Source organism: Micrasema longulum, unplaced genomic scaffold (assembly GCF_059751315.1).
Source record: "Micrasema longulum isolate JH-2025_06_02 unplaced genomic scaffold, ASM5975131v1 h1tg000824l, whole genome shotgun sequence".
Classification (NCBI taxonomy): Eukaryota; Metazoa; Arthropoda; class Insecta; order Trichoptera; family Brachycentridae; genus Micrasema; species Micrasema longulum.
In genome coordinates, this window is record NW_028278016.1 from 161,920 (window position 1) to 184,917 (window position 22,998).

At 32.6% G+C, this 22,998-nt stretch overlaps 1 protein-coding gene and 3 long non-coding RNA genes across 6 annotated transcripts; 2 read left to right on the forward strand and 2 right to left on the reverse strand.

Annotated features, from left to right (window-relative positions):
* Positions 1–580: 580 nt before the first annotated feature.
* LOC148278796 (uncharacterized) lies at positions 581–3,173 on the forward strand. The gene is made up of 2 exons (XR_015823062.1): positions 581–721; positions 1,250–3,173. It is a non-coding gene; the product is annotated as an uncharacterized LOC148278796 (long non-coding RNA).
* LOC148278797 (uncharacterized) lies at positions 3,053–10,945 on the reverse strand. 3 transcript variants are annotated; one of them, XM_088230868.1, is made up of 8 exons: positions 10,759–10,945; positions 8,517–8,606; positions 7,954–8,094; positions 7,027–7,158; positions 5,476–5,693; positions 5,189–5,379; positions 4,519–4,693; positions 3,053–3,534 (listed from the first exon to the last, which is right to left on the reverse strand). In XM_088230868.1, exons 2-8 carry the CDS (start codon positions 8,592–8,594, stop codon positions 3,420–3,422), a joined length of 1,050 nt encoding a protein of 349 aa, XP_088086994.1. In that variant the 5' UTR covers positions 8,595–8,606; positions 10,759–10,945; the 3' UTR covers positions 3,053–3,419. The 3 variants fall into 3 exon arrangements, 2 of the variants coding, with proteins under 2 accessions (XP_088086994.1, XP_088086995.1); XM_088230869.1 differs by having other exon boundaries at positions 5,476–5,615; positions 10,759–10,929; XR_015823060.1 differs by having other exon boundaries at positions 3,130–3,534; positions 4,519–4,620; positions 10,759–10,926.
* A 4,515-nt stretch (positions 10,946–15,460) lies between these two features.
* Positions 15,461–17,160, forward strand: LOC148278798 (uncharacterized). Its single transcript, XR_015823064.1, has 2 exons — positions 15,461–16,060; positions 16,207–17,160. It is a non-coding gene; the product is annotated as an uncharacterized LOC148278798 (long non-coding RNA).
* Positions 17,161–18,524: 1,364 nt separating this feature from the next.
* Positions 18,525–22,195, reverse strand: LOC148278799 (uncharacterized). The gene is made up of 3 exons (XR_015823061.1): positions 21,522–22,195; positions 19,792–19,912; positions 18,525–18,786 (listed from the first exon to the last, which is right to left on the reverse strand). It is a non-coding gene; the product is annotated as an uncharacterized LOC148278799 (long non-coding RNA).
* Positions 22,196–22,998: the final 803 nt, after the last annotated feature.

A 22,998-nucleotide genomic window follows, 5' to 3' on the forward strand; every position in this document is an offset into this window, starting at 1 on the left:
TTATTATAATATACATTTAAATACCATATAATATATCAATTAAAATATTTTTACGGTTCCTTCTCACACAAATAGCCCAAATATAAATGAAAAATTGTAATTGAATAAATTATTACCAAGTACTGCCCACATAACATGTATTATTTCGTCGGGTTTCTGAAACAAGTTGGTAACTACAAATTTTCGAAAAGTGAGATCTCTTCATAACTGGCATTAAATGGACAGTGTTATGTAATAAGGGTATGTGTAAATCGCATTTGAAGTTCAAATTTGTTTATTAAATTAAGATTATTGATGTAATTTTTGTTCTTCTTCTGATATATGAATACCAGAAACTTAAAAGGGTGTAAGTGCCATAAATAACGAAAATGATTTTATTTAAGAAATGGATAGTATGTGCCAAGGCCAATGTCCTACAGAAGGGTATAAATGCCATTGTAGTACAAATAATATTTTATAAAAAATTCTAAAGATGGCGTTGGTTGTAAGTACCAACATCTGTTTTCCTTTAAAAGGTGTTAAGTGCCATCGCCAGTCATATGCTATTTGTATCAAAACGGTTGACAATGAACCGGTCTCTGTGAATAGTGGTGGCGTTAAAAGACGTAAAAAGGGGGAAAAAAGTGCCCAAGTGGCCCGAAAGAAGCTAAAAGATTCTGGACAAGAATATTTTACATCCAATAGAAAGTTGATTCCTGCAAAACGACCCCCAAATCAAGAGGTTTGTACATTGTTTTAAATCTTCACCGGTTGTCTCTACTAGATAAAATGTCACTCATCATGCGCTAGGGATGTGCCAACCTGTAATTTTCTGCCAACCATGACATAGTTTAAATGGAGTATTTGTATTGAATTCAATTTTTTAAATCTCCCGGTCAGAGGTATTTGGGTGAAACTTTATTTTTACTTGTTTTTAGGAGAGCAAAAAAAAGAATTTAAAAATATATTTTTTATTATAAATTCGTTTAAAGATAATTAAACCTTAATAATTATATTTTCATGGATATTTTCGTAAATATTATTATTAATGTGTAAATAACTATGTTAACGGCATATCAGAAAATAAGTTACGCCCTAATGATTGCAACCGGGAGAAATTACTATATCATTATTACACTCCACCACATTTAGTTCCTCTAGTTTAGTTTCTACTGAGTGATAGATATTGACCCTAAGTCCCTAAGATACGCCCACGGTTGCGTACCTATATTATCTATGTTGCTTTCATTCACTTCATTTTTTATTTTAGTGTATCTGCAAATGCAGCTATAACTGCAAAGAAATACCTTTCGAACAAAAGATGTCATTGTTCACGGAATTCTATGCGTTAAAAAACAATGAAAAGCAATCTTCTTTTCTGATGGGATTAATCCATTTGACAGAAATTAAAAGAAGAAGGCATGGAACCTATGAATCTCCTGCTCTAAGTAGGCGACAATGCACCGCATATTATATGCTTCCAGATGGCAAGGGAAATGTTGTCGGTGTGTGCAAAGCAACGTTCATGAACATTTTTTCCCTTTCTCCAAAAAAGATTCAAGTACTACTCGATAAAAAGAAACAAGGACATACAACCTACTTGGAATCAAGAGGAAACATCAATAAGAAAAAACGAAAATATTCAGACGAAGATGAGGATGAAATTAAACAACATGTAAATATGTTTCCCAGACTTGTAAGTCATTATGGTCGAGCGAGATCAGAGAAAGAATACTTAAGTCCAGATTTAAATATACATCGTTTGTTTAAAGCATTTAAGATATCTTTTCCGGAGTCAAAAGTCACATATAAGTTCTACTCTAAAATTTTTGGAAAGGAGTTTCCGAATTTAAAATTTGGCCAGAAACGAACTGATACATGTGCAACGTGCGACCTCTATGTTGCTAAAATAAATGCCGATCCATCTAATAAAACAATACTGAAGAATCAACTTGAATTACACCATCGAAAAGCAGAAAAAGCAACAAAACAGATGTCACTTGATATAAAAAAATCACAGATGCCGAGTAGTAATATATGCACTGCCGCCATGGACTTGCAACAAGTTTTGCTGACACCAACTTTAACTCATGGGCCCATGTACTATTCGCGACAATTATCAAATTTCAATTTGGGTGTGCATATCGAAAATACCGGTGATGGGTATATGCTTATGTGGCATGAAGCTATTACAGGAAGAGGGGGAAATGCGATAGCATCCTGCATTTACAAAATGTTTTCTAATAATTTTATAAGAAAGGAGAATCTCATCATGTGGAGTGACAATTGTAGTGGACAAAATAAAAATAAAATGATGATATTTTTATGGGCATATCTTGTGTATAAAAAAGTTTTTACATCGATAGAGCATAAATTTTTAATGAGCGGGCATTCATTCCTTAGCTGCGACAGGGACTTTGCTTTAATCGAAAAAAGGAAACGAGTAACACATTCCATTGTTCCTGCAGATCTTGTTGATATGATGAAAAATACTCGTGACAAGCAGCCTTTTAATGTTATTTCAATGACATCACATGATTTCATGGATTTTAAATTGGCTGCCGAAACATTTTTGAATACTACCACAATGCAGATATCGAAGGCTCATCGCTTGAAATTCGTAAGTGATAATCCTTTCGTTGTCAAAATGAAAGAGACCCACAACTCTATGGAGCCCTGGAAAATTGTAAGATTATTGAAGAAGAACAAAAAGTTATCGGATTTAGATAATTATTTCTTACCCATGCTGAATTGCAAGAGCAAAATAACAGAAGATAAGAAAAAAGATCTCAAAAATCTAATACCTTACTTGCACACGGAAGAACATAAACAGTTTTATAATAGAATTTTAGATATACACGATGTTGGGTGCTAAATAGTAATTATACTGAATTATAAATACCATGGGAATTTTCATCGTCGTCACATCACTATTATAGATAGATGAAACAGTGGATGTACCTATTTCTTTATTCTCACTAAGGCACTAACACCTTTATTGCTTTAGAGAGCAGGGCACTTTGGCCCTTTTAAAAGAAACTAACAACGGTACATGAGACTTTCTTTTAAATTATTTGTTTTTTTGATTTTATACTTAGTTTAATATGTCTTTTTTATATATTTTTTACTAAACTACATTAAAATATGCTCTTTTGTTGATTTGGCATAAAAATAAAATAATGTTTTCTTTGAATTATTATGTGTATTTTTAATTTCCCGTCTGCTTTCCTTTTTTGTCCATGGCACATAGAGCCTTTTAAGTTTCTGGTATTCATATATAAAATATTTTGGGCCGGTTGCCCAAAATCAACAAAATTTAAAGCACTCAAAATTGGTAGTAGTGGCAAAATAATTTAGATACTGACCATATCTCGTAAAAACTATCAATACCAATTAATATAATATTTACAAAAGAAACGAGAGTCCCAAATAGGGATATTTTATGATTTGGCATTGGTTTGTTCAACTGCCAATTTGATGGCAGAATAAACAGCTTTCTTCTTGATTTTACCCAGAATCTTCTTGTCATGGTATGGGTGATTATGTAGGTTAGTTCTGAGGACAAAGTAAACAAATATTTACTTATATTAAATATAGTTATAACTTCATGCCTAACCAAAGTGCCGAGTATTGATAAAAATAAAAATACACACTAAGGAGTCCGATAGCCAATATTTTTTTAAATCTGAGCAGTATTTGGTTTACAATAGATCCTATGTCTGACAACTATGCTTAAAAAAGTATTTCAATTCTTTGATTACTTATGCCTACATTATGAAAACATAACAATGCTTTATTTTCTTATTAGTTTAAAACACATATCTTAGAACAGCGCAGTTTTCTATTTCCGTATATTTTTCACGAAATTGAAACTAGACAATTTATATTACTTATCACTTATCATAAATAACATAAAAATCAATTTCACTGGAAAGAGTATTTTGTTGTTTTCGGCTTTACTTATAGGATTAACTGAATAATTCGCAAGATGGCAGTAGTCTATTCGTTTTAGATTCTTAATACCTGTACAATGGACATATGTATTTTGTTGTGTAAAAAAGGTCTACCATTTTATGTAAGCGGACAAGGCATTATTATTAACTGCCTTTGCCGCTGTATAAGGTAGGCGCGCGGATTGGAACGCTGATGTTATGGCAAATACTCAGTGGTTTGTGTGAATTTTGAAAATTATTGCAATAATTTGGTATACTTATATTTTATTTTTTGTAACTTTATGATAATTATATATTGATATTTATTTGGTAATCCAGTAGGGTAGACTTATTTGCCTATATGGAATGCACACCACTGCGCTAGCTGGGTTACAACAGCCATTCCTACCTAGCCTCTTAAGCCAAGTTAGCTAATACAGTCCCCGATTTATTTTTCTAATCAAACGGCACTGTAACAGATTTTTGGGCCTAAATATGAAAAACATATATTAGGACTTGGAAGTCTAAGTAAGCAGTGTTGTGAGATCATCTCGGTGGTTGAAATATTAATAAATCACGCGCAACATTTGTTATCGCATATACTGACCTCTTGATAACGACATTTCCATTAGTGACGGTGCATGCGGGGCATTTCTGGTTTCTATAGTCGACACAGCGCCATCTTCTCACAACTCCGCCATTACTCTTACTAAACAAATTGTACACATATCTGTTCAGGATAAGTTGTAAGGAACCGCGATTGGACACGGTGTACTGAAGCTCTGGAAATACGTCAAATAAAATAAATACATAATCACTACTTCCACTACTATCACGTTTTTTTCCTTTAAGAAAATAAATCTACTCATATTTATACCCTGACATATTGTGTCTGCTTTTGGCATGAGCAGACATGAGATTTTTGTTTATCTGACCATGCCGTGTCTCTCTTGGCCGTCCTCATCCCGCATTACCATTTATTCTCGCCATATATGTATCCGTTTTATTATTCTTTCGTTATCTCACATCACATGACCATCCCATCTTAGTGACCGTTTCTTAAATATTGTCAATGCGCAATATCTGTGAACTTTCTTTTTTACAAGTATTTTTCATTTCTCATTAAGATTACACAATTTTGTTTAAAAAAAATATCCAGGCTATACTGAGAGAATGCATTAAGTCAACAGTCTTTATAGATTTCAAATATTTTTTAATATGATGTTTATTTCAAATTGTATGCTTTGCTTAGAGTATTTAAGTTGCATAATTAATACCTTTAGTATTGGGGTAGGCCGCCGAAGAATCATCTACAATAGGTGATAGTTCGATGTATTCTATGGGGTCCGTAGCCCCGTCACCGTCCCCCTCATCGTCTCCCCCACTCTCCACCGGACTATCCTCCCCTGTCTCGTCCACCACATCCATTTCAAGATCGTCACTTTGTTTCATGCTCCCTTCCAGGTGACTGAAAATGGCAGTCATATCAAAATAAAAAATTGACAGGAAAAAATCCTTTGTTACTGTATTGTTATTAAATATTTATAAAATAAATTAATGTTACTTTTTAGGTCGAGTGATGATATGGATACCGGAGGTTGTGGAGTTGATTAGTCCGTCTGTAGTAATAACATTTCCCGTCAGCTTGACATTCTTGGCAGCCATTGGTACGGACACCCTCTCAAAGTGGGAAGCTTTTTCATCCTGAAAATGGACTTGTACCATCTGGAGTGCTGGCTTTTGGTATTCATTTTTGAATTTAACTGTTTCAGTGTTCATATCCTGATGGGAAAATAAACGATATTATTTTTTGAAAACTACTCAATAAAGTTAAAAGTCAGGCCAAATAAAAAGGGAACTCTCAATTTCTTTAAAATTTAGGAATCTCAAATAAATATAAACAACTGTGTTAAACAATGACGCATAATTAGACACGTTAATTAGAGTGAAAAAATAGCATTTCAATTAGTGGGTAGTTGGCTTCTATGCCTTAATTGCTCTGCAACTGTGAAAAACAAAACAGATATAATATCGTTTCATTCCTAAATACAATCTAATTTATGGAATAAGTAGATACAGCAAAACTCTAACTATCCGGATTGATGAGTGCCAGATGTTATCCGGCTATGCAGAAATCGGGATAGTTGGATTAACCATTAAATTAAAGCAACGTTTTGAAAGAGAACGCAAAATTTACTCCATCATCACTTTTTTATTGCACAGCTTAAAGCTGATATGCTTAAATCTATTTTAACGAAAGTTAGTTGTAGGCGCACTTTAACTTTTCCCAAACAAATCTAGTCCATTTTTGAACCCATTGAGACTACACATTGAAATCAGATCTTGTGGCAGCCTATTATAACCATCAACAACCTCATTCCTCGGGAAACACTTCTGTGGATTTAGATTGAATCTTGTTTTCTCCAGCCTGAGACTGTGACCTCGAAGACGAGCATCTTGTTTAAGCTTGAACATAGGATCCAAATTTGGGCAGCTATAGTGACTGTTGAGTATCTTGTTTGTCTCTATCAGGTCACCCCTTTCTCGCCAATCCTGCAGCTTTGTGAGACCGAGAGTTTCCAGTCTCTCCACATATGGAAGCCATGGCTTGGCAACAACTTTGTAGCTCGTCTTTGGACTCTTTCCAAAAAGTTAATATCCTTAACAAAATAGGAATTTCATATCTGAAACCCGGATTCAAAGGTTTAATTGTTTAACTCTTTCTTACATGAACGATTGCATGTGTATTGTGATTTGCCATCTATTTTTTTTCAAATTGTTGAGGGCAACGCAATATTTGCTTTATCTTTGATGTAGGAGTAGCAGATTTATCTATTATAAGTCAGTGGTTGCAAAGATATACCTGCCACAAAGTACAATAGTAGGGAAAGGGAATTTGGTGATCTTTGTCCCAATCGTAAATTGGAATTTATTCCTAAAATTTCTAATTGCCATTCGTAAATTTCATTTAAATCAAGTACTTTCTCATTGGAATTAGGGCCAGAAATATTGAAGATAACTGTTGTATTTTAGTGTAATACATTTCTTATATAAGAAATGTATTACACTACATGAAAAAATAACAAACAAAATTTAAACTATAAGAATGTCTCACCGCAATGTCGATTCCTTGGATTTGAAGAGCTTTGGCAGCCTCGAAGAATGTAGTCAGTTCTTCTTCAGCAATAGCCACCTCACCAGTGTACACATATTGAAGTATACAACTAAGTGTCGTGTAGGACACATTCTAAAACAATAACGTAGTCAAAATGATCAGCACAAGCCAGGGTATCGTCTGAATAAGATGAAGGTTTAAAAAAAAAAATGTAATCTCAGCATTTATTATTTATACATGCACAGAGGGCTCGTACAATAAATAGTTTAAGTATACCAAAGGTTTTATGTTTTAAAAAAAAAACATTCTGGTCTCATGATTTAGCCAAATATTTTCATTTGGAGCCCTTTTATATATAGGGAATAAAGTTGTGGTAGAGCGGGTTGCAAACTTCAGATCTTAGATCTGTGAGTCCGAGACACTAGCCACAAGACCACAAACTAATTCAGTAATATATAATAATAACAATTTTGATTACATTAAGTCATTATAAACATAAAAAGGAAAGGAAGAACAGTGGAAGTACGGTGTTCACACCGGGGATTGAACCCAGAACCTTTCAAGCATGAGCTAAATGTTTTGGCTCTTACACCAAGGCGGCTGCGTGTTGATTATTTATTATTAACAATGATTAGTTTTTAACATGGTTATATGTATATATTTTTATTTTTTAAATTTATTTGATTATGTATGTACATTTTTATTTTAAAAATCGCTATCTCAGTAGGGAAAAAGAACTTCATTCAATCGCAGATTTATCCAGTTAGGTTAATAAAACCTCAAGGAAATATTCCTTACCCCATACATTATGAATTTTAAAAGAAAACATTACTAAAAAGTTTGTCACGATAGAGAAATTAGATATATTTCACTTGGATCTCTTTACCCCTAAGACGACGAGAGTAAGGATACAACAGGTTTTCTTACATTCAGGAATATGACGGGATGTTTACAGGGCGCAGAGCGTATGAGCTCCTTGATATAAGGACTGGCTATACCCAGGATGAGCTGATGTACCCTCACCAAATGACCGTCTGCTGCCAATGTCAAGTCCACAAACTCTCCGTTCTGAAATCATACATTAGAAATTTATTAAATACGATCATCCGTGCATATAACTAATCCTACTATCAAGTGACAAAGACAAAGCGAGAGTGGCTTAAGATTAAGATAAGTCGATTAAGAGTTTATATGCGAGTAAAAAATGATATAGTAATATTATAAAAAGCTGATATGTTAGGATTCGAGTGCTAAAGCAGTACCCTATGCACAATATATTCAGATAGAGGAATCCTGTCTGTATCCAGGCAGATAAAGAAACGTTTAAATGTGACACTGTTTGAGAATGGCCACGTTCAAATAAGATTCAGATAGAAAGAAACTCTCATATGCTAAAATATAGAATTACATTTATTTTTCAATATTTTTTTCTGTATTAAACTTAACTTTATCCAAGCTGCGGTGTATCGCGTTAAATAAATATACAGTACCTGCTGAAGTGTACTGAAATGAGAACATATAGTAGACTGGTAGCTGTCCCATGACAGGGCGAAATGAGTTTGAGCCATTTTTTGTTTTTCCTAAAAAGAAAAAAATATTATGTATTTATTATGTTGGTGGTCTTGCTAGCAGCAGAGAAGAACTGCAATTCTTGGTAACAAAAGTCCACGATCCATGCAAGAAAAGCGATTTGCTAATGAATGTTGATAAATCAAAAGTAATGGTTTTTGAAAGCGATGAAAGTATACTTAAATGTGTGATCAGTGTGAACGGAGATATTCTGAATCAAGTAGAAAAATGTATGTATCTGGAAAGCATTTTTACTAGGGATGAAAAGACTGAGACAGATATTGAAAGGAGGGTGAGTGCCGGGAACAGAGTGAACAGTGCACTGAAATCTACCTTGGCAAACACATGTTTGTCGCAGGAGGCAAAACTAGCAGTCACAATGGAGTTCTAGTGTAAGGGAGCAAAGTATAGAATTGGAAAAATAATGATGAAAGTAGGTTGAATGCTGTCGAAATGCGATCTCTCAGGTGAATGCGTGGTAAAACGATGTATGATAGGTGCACAAATGTCGAGATCCGTGAACTATGTGAGGCATTAGCATTATCGACAGAATCAAGAAAGTGGTGCTGAGTTGGTTTGAACATGTAGGGCGAATGGACAGCGAAAGAATGGCCAAAGGGATCTACGATGCGAATGTTGATGGATGCAGAAGACCGAGAAAGACATGGCATGATTAAGTTTATCAAATACTTGAAGATGGACATGTAAAGAGTAGGAATAATCGGCGTGCGTGCATGAGAAGATGTATAAATGTAGAGAAAGCGAGGTCTGTACGCAAAGACAGAGTGATGTGGCATTATATCCTCTTTGACTACCCCTACGGGGAAACAGCGTAATGGTTTGTTTGTTTGTTTTGTTTATGTTGGTGGAATTCTGTTTTATATGTTCTCCTTATTAAGACATCATCATCATACCCTTTCCGCACCTAATGATACATAGGGCACTTCATGAGTACAGCAGCGTATCTTAATCATTTTTTGTAACATGAAGGTAAGATGATCAGTCTTACGCTTCAGGTACCAGTACAAAGACTATGTAATATTCTGGTGTGAAAACACCCTTTAAAAAAATATTTTATATCAACCATGTCATGAACCGCGAGCATACAAGGAAAACTGACCAAGTCAGAATTGTTGTTTGTTGGGAAATCAAGATAGAAGTTTTTACGTAGACACAAACTCACAGTTTTGTTGTTTAGTACATTTTTGACTTCTAGTTTCTTTTGCTTGACATGGTACAAAGTTTAGCAATGTATTGTGTTACAATGGAAGTGTTTTAATTTTGTCAATATTTCCTGTAGCAGATGTTCATAGACTGACTTGTTCAATATACAATGAGAAAGTTCAGTGCTTATGTGCGGAAAAATTAGAGCATTCAATTGTATGGCAAAATTTCTTGAAAAAGTATGACAAAAATAATAAAAATGAACTACTTTGAAAGATGTCACTAATTCTTCCGAATCAACCAATGATAGTGTTGTGAGATATTCGGTTTACGGAAAGCCAATTCACCAATCAGCAGAACTCACTGAAGAGAAATTGTGACGTCACACGCGGAGTAATTTAAAAATTACTAGACTTTAAAAAATATTAGCGCTGATAACACGGCACATAAAAAAATATATTTTCTCATAATGGCTTAGTTTTATAGTTTAATATCAAATAAAAAAAATATTTTAAAAACTTCTGAGTTTCCTCACTATCAATTTTGTAAAAAACATTAGATACTGGAGAGTGGACTTGGTTTTTTTTCAGTAAAAGATACCAAACAGCACTAAAACTCGCAAAATTTTACTTGCTGCTTTTCGCTGTATACTCACGGTATCTTGCAAAGTTGAGAAAGAAATCTTTAATAAACATCTTTGATTTCTTTATACCTTTTCTATTGAAAGACTGATCAATGAAAAATTCCGTTTTTGGTATGTGAACAATGTTAATATTATCATATCATATCATCCAGAGCTGAAAGCTTAAAGAGTGAGTTTTTATTTTTAATTTCAGGCTTGTAATTATAAAGTAAGATAGTAATAGTGTACTAACTTATAAATTATCAAATGACCGTCTCACACTACCACTGTTTAGTCAAATATGCATTATCAATTGGTAGACATAGATAGGTTTCCATTATTTGACTAAACGCGTACATCCATTAAAGATTACATACCTAATTTGACACTATTTTGTATTTTGATATCAGCGAACTTTTTGAAAGTTTGCACACAAAAATGTGGGCAAATCAATGGAAATGTCAAATTAATTTTCCCAAATTGGGAAAATATAATTTTGATGAGAAACACTGCGCACCGCACGCGTTATCGAAGCTCAAATCACTGCTGCCAACTTTAGCGATCTGGAATTTGGATGCGCTCACTTTTTGCTATATTTGTCTATGGGGCTATCCATAAACAATGAAAGTACGAAATATCAGTCAGACCAACACCACCTAGACTCAAGGTCTGAGCACTGAAATTATGTCAGCCATTTTTTTTTTTTACGTTTGACGTTGTAAACGTCATTTTTTTTTAGACCATAATCCAATAGGCTTTTTATTTTAATTCTGACTCAAAGGTGAGGGACCTACGTATTAAACTATGGGTATTGTTTAAATATCTTAATCACCTCAATTAAATACCCGTAATTCATACAGGTGAAAATTTCCAATTAAAAAAAATATTTAAAAAACTTTCCTTTTCAGAATAAATATTATTTAACATTTTGTTTGAGGATCATTTATCAAAACCAAACACATTACAAATAAACAGAACAAACACCGATAATAAACCGAAAAAAATATTTTCAAAATATGCATGTATTCATTATTTATTCATGCATAACCACAAAGCAAAGATATTGTGTTATGAATTATGGAATCTAATGTCAAGGATTGATTTTTCATATAACGAGGTTTGAATTCCTATTGTTTCTTACCCTAAAGTATTAAGTGGGTGTAATATGTAATAATGTCTATGTATAGCTATAAGCCATTTTCAACATAAAATCAAATCGGGTCAGTGGAAAACACAATAATATAAACTTTTGAACCAGATTTATAATTTCCTTTGCTATTGGGAGCAAAGTACTTATTGACCATTTATATATGTTGAAATCTTTTTTAGATACGCTAGAATGATTTTATGATAGTTCAGTTTTTTTAACATAAATTTACCGCTTTTAAAGCAGAAAAACGCGAGCAAGTGGCGATCTGTCGAATGAAAAATGGCGGAATATGTATGAAAAATGCTCGGCTTACTATAAAATAAATAAGGCCAAATATGTTTGACAATGGCCTTTTGACCGGATTCTGCCACTAGGGGCGCTTTGACTACCAAGGCTTTTGCATCTTATAGGTATTGGTTAGACCAACATTGACCCTTTCAACCGTAATTAATTCTTACAAACCTGAATTTATTACTGTTAATTTTTTAGTTATAAATGGTTCTCTAACTAATAATGAATTGAAAACATTAATGAAACATGTGTTTTTATCCCACCGCATATGTTGAATCCAACAAATTAATTTCATTTAAGAATATTTTATCATTTGTAAACGATGTACAACAGGTGTACAAATGTCCAGATTCATGCATTATATATAAGACCGAGACTAGAATTATCGACAAAATCATGAAAGGAGTACTGCGTTGATTTGGACATGGAGAGTGAATGGACAGCAAAAGAACGGTTAAAAAGATTCACCATTCGAATGTTGATGGATGCAGAAAACGAGAAAGATCGAGGAAGACATGGCACAACCAAATTCTCAAATATTTGAAGATGGAAGTGTCAAAAGTAGGAATAATGGAGAAGTTGTATGAATGTAGAGGAAGCGAGGTCTGTATGCAAAGACATAGTGATATGGCGTTCTATCATCTCTACCTTCCCCTACAGTGAAACGGCGTGATTGTTTTTTGTTGTTGTGTTTATTTCAAACTTGCCACAAATATTATTTAAAACGACGAAAATTTTTTTTGAATAATTTATTATGACATATACATATCTAAGAAATAAATCATACGAGAACCGCTTAAGGGAGCTTGGGTTTAGTTTGTTGGAAGAGCGGAGGCAGCGTGGTGACTTGATTGAAACTTTCAAAATCTTAACTGAGCAATATAATGTACCCAAGTTGAAATCAATGTTAACTAAGAATGAAAAACGCCATCTCAGAGGTCATTCATTGAAACTCAACACTACCTCCTTCTCATCCTACCCCAGGAAGAACTTCCTGACAAACTGAGTCGTGGAGAAATAGATTAGCGCTAGTTCAGTTAATGTGTTCAAAAACCGCCTAGATGCACACATCAATTTATAATGTACACTTGATATACACGCGTCAGCTTAATAGCTGCTAGTGTATTATTATTATTATTAATAATAATATATTACACAAAATGTAACACAATTATTCATCTTCTTAGATTTTTATGGCCTTTTCACCTCCAACTCGGGTGTTCTGACCAGTGTCGAGTTTTCGTTTTTTCGTTTATTTAGATATTTACACATGTGTTAGTAATATACGCAAGTTAGTGAGTTAGTATTAATTATTCTGAAAGCTTTACATAATACATAACATATTTACACCTTAACACCATTCATCACCAGAGATTTACATATAATTTTAACCTTTAAACTGCCAAACAACGATATGTCGTTTTTGTTAATCCGGGTCATAAAATTACAACAAGATTTTTGCTGACGTCATAATCCCCAAGAGGGTAAATGAATTCGGGAACTGCTGGTTGCAGTTAACCGTCAGTGGTATAAAACATTAATAAAATAAAAAAATACTTACGTCTATATTTTATGCACGGAAGTGGAATGTTTGATAATATATAACAGGGAAATTTGCTCCGTAATCAACAAAAAAACGATCATCATTATGTAATTTAATAACTATTTAACAATGTGCCTTGATATTGCTGTACGGGATCATTTTTGTTTGTTTTTATTTCCAAATAAGAAAGTGTTTACAACCACTGCACGACAATACGATGCGAACGGAAAATGTTGCTTATTTCACTCCATTAGGCGTGATTAGAAATATGAAATGGAAGATTTTTCTTGGAATTAATATTAAATTTTTAAAACAGTAGTATGTTTGAAAAACAACGTATTCGATAAAATATTTTTAAAATATATAAATAAGAGCTATGAGAGAATGATAAGATTCTTGAAAAACTGCTTAGCAGTCTAAGGGTTAAATAGATATTTATTATTGGGTGGGCACAGGAGAGCTAGAATATAAATATGGAATGGGATGTTAATATCAGAGGTCGGATAGGAAATCAGAATAACAATCATTTATGGGGCATCCAAAAAAAACATGGTTTAAATCTTTCTCCTCTTTGTTTTTTACAAACATCATGCAAGTTTGGATTTATTTAGCAAAAAAAAACAAAAAAACAAAAACGAAAAATACAAAAAAAACACAAAAAACAAAAAAAACAAAGAAAAAACAAAAAAAAAAAAAAGCAAAAAAACAAGTCAAAACAAAAAAAAACGAAACATAAAAAACACAAACCAAAAAAAAAACAACACGAAGCTTCTTAAAAATATTAATATTAAATAAAATATCTTGTTTTTATTACTCAGTATATTTATTTAGAATAAATAATAAAAATTACGGGCTATTTTTGTCAAGAAAGTCAGATGATGTGATGTCAAATAATTCATGTCAATTGACTTGAGATCAGAGTCCGGTGCATTCTTTGTCTCTCAACTTTGAAACAAATAAATAAAACTGTTTTATAACTTCCTAGCGGGATTTCTCATAGTAAAAAGTATCTGATATTCAAATCAAAATTTGTTGCAACAAATGGAAAACATTTTGGGAAGGAAATATGGAAGTCTAGGTATTTACTGGGCTTATGTACTGTCATTGACTGGTTGAAGTGGCCATTTTACAAACTGTGTAACATTAAGCGTTGTTCAAACATCTTCATTTCCTAAACTCTTCCATCTGTTAACATTTAGTGAAGTATAAGAGCCTCTGGGGTGGTATTCTGAACCACTCTCGTGGGCCTCTCTACCTCGTTAAAATCATTTTGGTATCCTGAACGAATCTCGTAATAGGTATCGTTAAAACCACGCATGCGCACAGCATACGAATAAACTAACCTTGTAAATCTGGCAAACGTCAAACATGCGACCCGCGAGATGTTTTGTTTTTAAAAATGTATGTTTATTTTTTATTGTGAGCTACTAAATTGACAATTAAATATATTGCGTCATCTGTAAAAACTCAAAAGACGCCATTATACAAATTACGACAAATCCATTTGTGGTCATAAATTGGAGGTTCGTAAGTTTTTTTAAATTTGTCTGGACATTTTTAGTCTTTGTCAAAAATAACGGAGTTAATACAGGTAAGTACTCGTAATTAATACATTGAATCAATTAAAACACGTCATATACTGTCAAAATATTAGTCAGATCGATTTGAGGTCTTTTTTCCTCGATCCAAATCTGGCACAGTTTGAGTATGTCAGTCGGTGTTGATTATATTTCAACACTAAATTCGTTTCTAATTTATATTAATTATTAATTTATATATACATACATTATCAAAGGGAACTCGGGATACACATTTAATGCATCTTAATCATGCTATAAAGGTTCCTAAAGATTGCCATATTGAAGCTAATTGAATGACAAGGCGATGCATTGATTGATTATTTAGTATTCCCAAAGACATACGGGGGGCCGTCGCCTTTTGTACTTTCTACTTTTGCGTAATTCACTATTTCAGACATTTAAATAAATTATGTTTTTTACAGATTTTTATCAATAATGCAAACATTCTTCGCTTCCATGCAGGTGCTCCCTCGGTTAACTAGTGATAACTATGTTATGAGGAAAATAATGAATCAGGTCATTAATGAAACTGACAGGGAAGGTGTGCCTACATTAAGACAATTTCAGTAGAATTATAATATATGGAACGCAATAAGCAATATTGGATACTTGTGGGCTGAAATAAAAAAGTAAAAAATGAAAGGTTCCTGTAAACAATTATGCCCGCAAATGATGAATTTTGAAGAAACTCTGGAAACTATCACAGATGATATAGTATAGGACTTCAACAATGAAGATGTTAACGAGTTAATTGAATATCACTCAGAACCTCTGTCAAATGACTGCTTAATTGCAACAACTGGTAAATGAAATACACAGTTAATGTAAGGAAAAAGCTGATAAAAGTGTCTTTGACACTAAAAAATATACAGCATGTTATTATATAGAACTCTTTATCAAGAAAACAAAAAATATGGAAGTATTTAATTAACTCTTGAAAAATTTATAAAGAATCACCTGAAAGCACTTAAACACCTCATTAACTTAATTAAAAAATACATATTTTTTACATCCCTCGACTTTCGAACATTCAACATTCGCACACATTTTCAGGAACCAATTATGTGCGAAAGTCTACTGTATTTCAATGCTTGGGACAAGATGTCGCTCTAATGGTTGGTAATACTGTAATTATATGTCTGTATACTGATAACATAATGAATCATTACATGCAAGAACATTTTTTGCTCAAATTATAATTGAAGCTGTTAGGTTTAAATATCAAATCAAAATGCATATAATTTTTAAATCTTTATTTCAGATTTGCTGTCCTAATCTCTGAATGTGTAAGTACAAAATGAACCAGTGCAAGATCTGTTTGTTTGATCCCATATCGTTGAAATATACTTATTCTTCTGACATTCTCAATTATTAAAAGGTGTCAAACCAAAAAATAAAGTCACTAATTATTTTCATTAAGGTTGTGTAAGGTATCTCATCATTTTCCTATCCGCACCATGTGGTGCATAGGGCACTGCATTGGCGCATCAAATACAGCATATTTCATCATCGGTTACATGAAGGTAAGGTGATCAATCTTACACTTCAGGTGCTATTCCAGGGACTGAAACATTGCAGTGAACGTTAAGAATAAATATTTTCTGTTGATCCTGCCAGGAATCGAACTTGGGACCTCAAGCACGGTTGGCAAACGCTCCGACTACTACCCTAGGAGGCAGACATATCTCTACCCAATTTCCTTTTCCAGAATTTACATAAGAGTTGCCGTAAAGCCGAAAACGCTCGTCCAGGGTTCTGCTTTAATTTTTCAAACAGAACTGTTTCCTTTGTCAGCTTGGACACGGACAAAGGGTATGCAATATTATGTTTCCCAGAATTTGAGTTCATTGTTGGTTGCCATAAAGGAATAATAGAGCATTATATATTTAATCAATTTATTCTAAATTTGTTGCAACAGAGAGGGAAAACATTTTTGAGAAGAGAATATGGAAGTATAGGCATTTACAGGGCTTATGACCTGTCATTGGCTGGTTTAAGCGGCCACTTTACTTATTGTGTTTAAACATCCAAATTTCCTCAACTCTTCCATCTGTTGACTTTTGTGAAGTAAAAGAGCTGAAACCTTTATCATGTGGGTGAGATTCATCCATCCAGCAACAAATTTAGATTGGAATAACTCCCTAGGTAGGAAATCCAGCCAGTCCGCAAAATTTGGACATACTCAAAACATTGTTGAATTAACTAACTGGTAAAAGAAGAAGTATAAGAATTGGAAAATTGTTTTTTTAGGTGTTGCCTAGTAGGTGATTTCAGCCGGATGATATGAATGACAGGTCATAAGCTCTGTAAATGCCTAGACTTCCATATTCCCTTCTCAAAAATGTTTTCCCTCTCTGTTGCAACAAATTGAATTTTATTAAATTATTTCTCCCTAGGGAGGAAATCCAGCCAGTCCGCAAGTATTTGGACGTACTCATAACATTGTTTTATTTATTTTCACTATGGTACCATATCCATAAAGTCTGTATTTTTTTTTTTAAATGTTATGTTGAATATGCATATTAACATTTAAGATTGTTTTTATTTTATTTTTTATGGCTTACAAATAATGAACAATACAATAAATTGGTATAATATCACAATTTGTTATGTTTAGAAATTTTTCATGAATTAAATGTGAACACAACATGCACAAATAATTAATAAAGTAAAAAAAAAACCTTTTTTTTTAATCGACTAAATTTAATTTTTGTAACTTTTTATAATTTTTATGTGTATTTAACATTTTTTTTGGACTTTAATATTGTTATTTTAATTTCACTAGATTTTTTCCCCTATGCTTATTATTATGGCATAACACGGCAACAGCCTAAAAAAAATCAGTACATTAATATGTAAACTGTGAATCAATTGAGTTAAATCGGGTTGTGGTCCTATGACTATCGTCATGGACTCACGGCTCAAAGGTCCGTGGTTAGAATCCCATTCCATCCCAACTTGATTCCTATTTTCTAATAGAGAGTTATTTACAACTCGTCGAAAATGGCCCTCAAAATTAAATGTTTAAGTAAATCATAAGAACACAAATCTCTTTTAAAAAAATATATAGTGAATTTTTATACCGTAGAATAAATAAATGCAGGTAATCATCATCATCATTTCAATTCCGCACCTAATTGCATAGGGCACTGCATTGGTACACCAATCGCAGTGTATCTTGATCTTTTTGTTACTTAAAGAAAAGATGATCAATCGTACGCTTGGGCTGCCAGTCAAGGGACTATGAAATATTGTACTGTAAAATCACCTTTTAAAATAAATATTTCATGTCTACCATGTCAGGAACTGAACCTGAGACCTCTTGCATGATAAGCAAACGCGTTGAGAGGATGTGAGAATACATTTTCTTGTAACAAAAGGTAATATAAATAAAAATAATTTCAAATGTACTGTTTTCGTAAAACTAAAGTAAATACAATTCTTGGCCAGAGCTCTTATTTCTCCCGGTGAAAGTGATCACGTTAAGGTTCCTTATATTTGAAATATGTGTTTAAATATTTATGTGTGAGATATGACTATATTTTAATTACGTGTGAAAAGGAAACTAAAACACCAAAATATTTTTTCAATAACAGTACTTGCACTGTAGTTTATAAGTTTTTAGGTATAAAATAATAAAAAAGAACTACAAAAAACTAACTAGAATTTAGCTAATGCTCTACATTTGTGAGAAAAGGTTTGAGTGTTTGATGTAGTTGTTGTAGACTCATTTCTGTATTCCGCTTTTCTGCTCTGCCACATATTTACTCCCATTTTCTCAGATGATCATAAAGGTGTTAAAAATTGACACCAAATTGCAACATTTGATATTTCCTCTTTGCTAAAAATAAAAAAATAAAAAATTATATAATTTACAATACATTTTTAATTACATTTATTACAAAATGACATACTAAAATAAGCACTTAAAATAGTAAAATATATCTTATTTAGGTTAGTTGGAAGTTATTCATCAGGTATTGCAATAAACCTGCCAATATACATATTTTTGTATATTGTACTAAAGTTCATCAGTACACGCAAAAATCAAACACCTTAATTATTCCGCATATTGTTAAACCTTTTAAAAAGTAAACTTTGAAGGCTATATTTTGTGATTTATATGTTTTATTTCTCAGAGCAAATTATTATGCAGTAAAGGTAATATTTTTAAAGTTGTCTGTAGGTATTGTGATTATGATATTGCAATTCAAATATGTGTAAGCTGATTAATTCTAAATATTCAAAATGATATAAGCGATGTCATATGTAATGGTATAACTTTGTATTTTCCATATGGTGACAAATTTCCTTTTGTTAGGACATGCCAACGTGAGCTGTAGAGAAAATATTTAATATAATATGAATTTTAAACTAATACAATATACTATATGTACTTTGGCTCTTAATCTGTTTGGTAATAAAAAAAACATTTGAAAAAATAACAAATTGGGTATTATTTAAAGCAAATCTAATAAATAGTTTAATATGGAAATAAATGATGATTGATATTTAAATATACAAATGTATAATAACTGTGTAGGTAGTGATATTTCATTGTTTTTACAACATCTTTAATACCCAGACTGGTATCTTAACTATAAAAATATATATATTACAATTTATATAATGATAACTGAAATATTGTATCCTTTTTTATTTAGATTTATCTTTATAATAAAGATATCAGTCATAAAGGTGTAGCGACGAATCTTGCTACTGATTATTTCAGATTTGTGAATTTAAGTACCACTTATCTTTCATTTTTTAGTAAATTAAAATTTAAAATGAGAATTTTCAAGAGTGCAAAAAAAACTTGAATTACTTAATAAACAACGTGTCCCACCTCCAAGCAGATGACGAATATATCCTATAGTTTGATATCCATATATTCCATTACAGCATAAATTTAAAGAGCCAATCGATATCATCCCTTCGAAGGATCCGCTTTACTGGTTTAATATAATCTGAAAAAATACACTTATAAAGGTTAAATTATTTACAGATGTTCTAAAAGAGAATGAGATTTTTTTTAGAAGATAATATCATTAAAAGTCTAGACATTTATAGAGCTTACTATTTACTACTATTATTATTAATATTGATATAATATTTGTTTTAGTACAAAGGTATATTTAAACACCACTATTCATAACATAAATTATATTATATTACAATAACTTTAATAATATTCTATCCTTTTTATAACACATGCTGTGAGCTATTATAAAGGGTGATGGGTTTATCAAAATTAAATATCTTATGTGTATGCATGTCCAATTGTCTTTCATTGTTTCTTAATAAACATTTGTAATTTTTCACGTCTCTGAGGGAGTTTGTCGTTACAAGATTCTCTTACTTTTTTAACATATTATTTTCTGGATATTATGTATACCTGTGTTATTTTTATAAATACCTAATTTTACCTTTTTATTTTCATTATTTCTATATGTGTGAATTAAGATGTTCTATTTTGTAATGTACATATATATGAATAAATAAAATTGAAATACCACCACTAAACCACTAATAAAATAAATATTAATTATGAGGAAGACTAATGAACAAAGAAGACCAAGAAAGAGATGGCATGACCGAACCCAACAAATTGTTTGAGAAGGATCTCATCAGTGGTACGGGCGGTACGGCAATACTTTGTAAGGCTCCCCTCTCACTAGGCAGCCTGGCTGCGGCAGCTAATACTACATATGACGGCTTATTAGATACCGCACACTAGGCAGCCAAGAATTCCTGGCTGCGGCAGCCATTAGAACGCGTTTGACGTGCACGGCAGCCAACTGGCTGCCTGCAGCCAGAACGAGACAAAGCAAATGTATGTGACTGCCTCAGTCTCCGCGCACTTGTCGTAGCAGCCAGAAGTATTTTATGAAACGAATTTGCAATGACTTTCGATACAGAAGATCCATAAAATAATTTTGAAATGAACCCTTTCAAGTAAAGGATGAATTCAATATCTTCTTTTTGGTTTGCGTTTCTTACGAGATAAAATGTAAACAAAAACATCTTCCACATCCATTTTATTTAGACTGGCCGTCAGGCTGGCTGCTTTAACTGGCTGTGCAAAATTTTGACTGCGGCAGCCAGGCTGCCTAGTGGGCGGGAAGCCTAATTATCAAAAAAAAATTAAAGGGGAACATAAAAGCTGTTCATATATTACTTGCGATTTTAACCAAACAAAAATACCGCTGAAACGATAAGTATTTACATACATAATAATTATTTACATTACGAATATCAACAATTAAAACTAACAGTTCGCAGTAGCGGTATTGCAGTACCACTGCGGATATGGTATTACTTCAAAAGTTGGAAAAATCAGCACACATGCATGAGATTTTGTATGACTGCAAACGCATGTGTGTTGTATATCCTCTGGCTGTCACGGGGAAAACGTCTTGGTGGTTTGTTTATTTTTTACTAACACTAGCTTATTCTTAACCTTTTACAATTTATAAATATTATAATGATTAACAACTTGAGAAAAAACTCGTAAGGTAGGTTTAAACCGTACACAATATATAAGTTTGATTAAAATACCGAATTAGATGAACATACCTTCAAATGATGATTCCTGTTGTCGCGCAAGATGTACATTTAGGGACGCTGTGGTTCGTATGCAAGTTTCTATAGAGTACAGTAGGTATTTCACGGAGGTTCTATAAAAATAAACAAAATCCCTAAGGACATGTAGATCCGGGGCATACTTATCATTTACATAAGTAGTTGAACTGTCACTGTATGTTTGTTTATGTTTTGCATTGTTGCAATATAAAAAGTACAGTTTGACGTGAAGAAAAAATAAATACCCCACATGGCAAACGTTATAAATTTTCATCAGGATAGCAAAAGCGTTATATTTTGTAATAGGTATATTCATCTCGTCAGTGACGCATGCGCACGAGTATATTTTCTCATTTTCGACACTCACGCTCTTGCGGGTAGATATCGAACTATGAAACGTCAATTATAAAACCGTCTAAATAACGAGAAATAACGATTGAGGTTTGGTAAATTCAACATAATTAAGTATTTTGGGTCATTCTTAAGGTCACAATAATGTTTCTATTGAAAATAATTATTTTTGGTTTTATGTGTTCGAATTCATTTACGTAATTTGACATGTTATCATCAGAATTGCCATATAGAAAACCAAGTTTAACCGCGTTCAAAAAATAAAAATCCCTAAATTACACCACGTTATGTTCTCGTCCGAAAGTCGAGATCATCTCGTGGGTGTCGAGAGTGATCAGAATACCACTGCTGGGGTGGTATTCTGAACCACTCTCGTGGGCCTCTCTACCTCGTTAAAATCATTTTGGTATCCTGAACGAATCTCGTAATAGGTATCGTTAAAACCACGCATGCGCACAGCATACGAATAAACTAACCTTGTAAATCTGGCAAACGTCAAACATGCGACCCGCGAGATGTTTTGTTTTTAAAAATGTATGTTTATTTTTTATTGTGAGCTACTAAATTGGCAATGAAATATATTGCGTCATCTGTAAAAACTCAAAAGACGCCATTATACAAATTACGACAAATCCATTTGTGCTCATAAATTGGAGGTTCGTAAGTTTTTTTAAATTTGTCGGGACATTTTTAGTCTTTGTCAAAAATAACGGAGTTAATACAGGTAAGTACTCGTAATTAATACATTTAATCAATTTAAACACGTAATATACTGTCAAAATATTAGTCAGATCGATTTGAGGTCTTTTTTCCTCGATCCAGATCTGGCACAGTTTGAGTATGTCAGTCGGTGTTGATTATATTTTAACACTAAATTCGTTTCTAATTTATTTTAATTATTAATTTATATATACATACATTATCAAAGGGAACTCGGGATACACATTTAATGCATCTTAATCATGCTATAAAGGTTCCTAAAGATTGCCATATTGAAGCTAATTGAATGACAAGACGATGCATTGATTGATTATTTAGTATTCCCAAAGGCATACGGGGGGCCGTCGCCTTTTGTACTTTCTACTTTTGCGTAATTCACTATTTCAGACATTTAAATAAA